Below are 2,749 nucleotides of genomic sequence, written 5' to 3' on the forward strand. Positions count from 1 at the left end.
AGAGTGCTACAATTGGGGCTTAATAACCATTTTAAGCACGTCTCAACTTAGGGTTGTCAATGATAACCATTAACCATATCAGATTAATGCGCAAAAATAGCAAATAATACTACTATACTAGTATCTAGCACAGTCATGGGCGGCGGCAGGGGTATGCCTGGGTATTCATTGGAATACCCAAGATTTTGGTGCAAAAAGTAAATATACATAGTATACATGTATAGCATATTTTCTAATTGGACCAAAAGCCAACAAACCAACTGGTAGCAGCGGAGCAGGCCAACATGGTCAAGGCTCAAGCGGCCAGCTGCGTGCGTATAGACCACAAGCGACTGCACCTCCCAAGTTGCGACTCCTGTCCCAATCCAGCGGGCAGCCGGCGGTGGCGCATCTCGATCTGCTGCTGCGGTAGCGGCCAGTGGCCAGCAGCGCATCGCGGTCGCGGAGAGCAGCAGCTGGCTCCGGCCCCCGGGCTCACTCGACTCGATGACTCGGCCCCTGCCCCAGCGGTCGGTTCTCGCTCGGCGGCTTCGGCCTTTCAGCGGTGGCGGCTGGCATTGAAGGCAGTCAAGTAGGGGACTGCAGTCAAGCACTAGAGCTGGCGAGATCCATAGGCAGTTGGCACGACGACACCCGGTAAAGATTCCATTTTCTCCTCTATCTAATTCATTTGTTCTTGCTGCTGCTGTCCACTGGCTGCTTGCTACTTTGTTTAGTTTTTTTACATTCTGTTCTTTGTAAATTGTAATGTAGATGAAGAAGAAGGGTACTAGCATTAGCATATTTGCATTATGGGAGAAAGCTGCAAAGCTGAAAATTGTAATAGCCTTTACTGTTTTGTAACCTTTCTAAATTATTAGAGATCTGCTACAATGCCACTATGTTAACAATTTGTACTTTGGGTATTACTGTGGATTTGTTATGATCACGAGTGCACTTTGATTATTGTTATGGACGTATGATCCAATATACTTGCATTGCAAAAAATATTCTATGGAATATCCTGGCTCCGCCACTGAGCACAGTGCATTCCAGTCATTACAACAACAACAACAGCAAAGCCTTTAAGTCCCAAACAAGTTGGGGTAGGCTAGAGTTAAAACCCAGCAAAAGCAATCAAGGTTCAGGCACGTGAATAACTGTTTTCCAAGCACTCCTATCTAAGGCTAAGTCTTTAGGTATATTCCATCCTTTCAAGTCTCCTTTTATTGCCTCTACCCAAGTCAACTTCGGTCTTCCTCTGCCTCTCTTCACGTTACTATCCTGGCTTAGGATTCCACTACGCATTCCAGTCATTCTAAAAGTTTTTAGTAGTGGGGCTAGAACGCTTGCTGCGTCTGCCTTGATGGCCTTCATATGCGAACATCTTCCTCCTCATGAGAAAATAGAACTGTAGATGGTTTACAGAAGAGTCAACAGTCAAGTGAGGCAGGTTGAGGCCTTGAGGGCATGAATCACATCTACAGGTTCCAATTGTCATAAAAGGAGTAAAACGCCAAACAGAATGTCAGTGTGAATAGGCGCTGCCTCAAATCTGAAACAGATAGTGCAACATTGTAGTCCGCTAATTCGGAGCTTTATTACGCTGTTTAACTCTTGAATGGAGCATCAGAGGTTCAGTGTACAAGAGCACAGCAAGTCTACAATACAAGCACATGGTAGGAACTAGGAAGCTAGCGGGAGCAATCCAAACATTTGAACCAGGCCATCACCAATTACTGCCACTGCGTACCAGACATCGGCGGCGGCGGCGGCTACTCGAAGTTGTAGTGCTTGTCGACGGCCTCGGCGACGTCCCAGGTGCACTTCATGCCCTTGGGGAAGACGACAAGGTCTCCCGCGGTGATCTCCACGAACTCCTCCCCATGACCCTCGGGGTACACCTTCACCTTCCCCTGCAGCAGGTAGCACGTCTCCTTCGCGGAGTAGGTCCACGGGAACTTGCTCTTCTCGCACCCCCACCTGATCCATCCATTCATTCACCAGCAGGTCGCCGTCAGCAAGGGCACGGCCGCAAGGGCACAGTGTAGCGGCGTAGGGCGGCGGGCAGGATCAGAGACTGAGAGATCGAGACGCCCGGGAGAAGGGAGGGAGGGAGGGGAGGGAGGGCGGGTCGGTCACTTACTTGGGCCACTGGCGGACGCCGAGCTCGGAGAGGCGGGACTCGGGCGGGTTGCGCTCCACCTTGATGCCCAGCTTCTCCGTCGCCATCGTCTCCGCCGACGCCCTCACCGCCGCGAATCGCCGCCGCCTGGTGGTGGTGGCTGTCCCTGGTGCCCTGGGGAAGGAGCAGCAGAAGCTGAGGCGGCCGGTTGTGCGGAGCTGGACCGGGGTGGCCACCATTGGGCTCGTCATCTCCCACTCAGGTAGGGAACTGAACTGAACCGTGGCGAAACGAAGGCTCCCGATGCGGCGGCCGGTGAGTGGCCCAGGTTTCTCCTCATCGAGGCCCACTCGTTGCTTATCTATCTATCCTCTTCGCACCGAGCCGGAGCTTTCTGCTCCACGCACGATGCTCTCTCTCTCTCTTTTCTATTTCGTAGTAGTGACTAGGATTTTTATATACTTGTTTTTCAGTTAGGGGAGACTGGAAAGTGTGGAGGAGACGACGGGAGACATGGCAAGAGCCAAGAGACCGAGAACTCAGTCAGAGACAGCAAAAAGAGGCCCAGTTCATATGAGAAAAGCAGGCATCTTTGCCGTAGGCCTTGTGCCAGCGTTGTTAACCACGCTGCCAACAGCGAAAAAA

General features: G+C 51.4%; 1 protein-coding gene across 1 annotated transcript; it reads right to left on the reverse strand.

Annotated features, from left to right (window-relative positions):
• Positions 1-1,554: 1,554 nt before the first annotated feature.
• On the reverse strand, positions 1,555-2,430 carry LOC136495350 (uncharacterized). Its single transcript, XM_066491300.1, has 2 exons — positions 2,126-2,430; positions 1,555-1,962 (listed from the first exon to the last, which is right to left on the reverse strand). Exons 1-2 carry the CDS (start codon positions 2,353-2,355, stop codon positions 1,755-1,757), a joined length of 438 nt encoding a protein of 145 aa, XP_066347397.1. The 5' UTR covers positions 2,356-2,430; the 3' UTR covers positions 1,555-1,754.
• Between the last annotated feature and the right edge of the window lie 319 nt (positions 2,431-2,749).

The sequence above is a fragment of the Miscanthus floridulus genome, chromosome 12 (assembly GCF_019320115.1).
Source record: "Miscanthus floridulus cultivar M001 chromosome 12, ASM1932011v1, whole genome shotgun sequence".
Lineage (NCBI taxonomy): Eukaryota > Viridiplantae > Streptophyta > Magnoliopsida > Poales > Poaceae > Miscanthus > Miscanthus floridulus.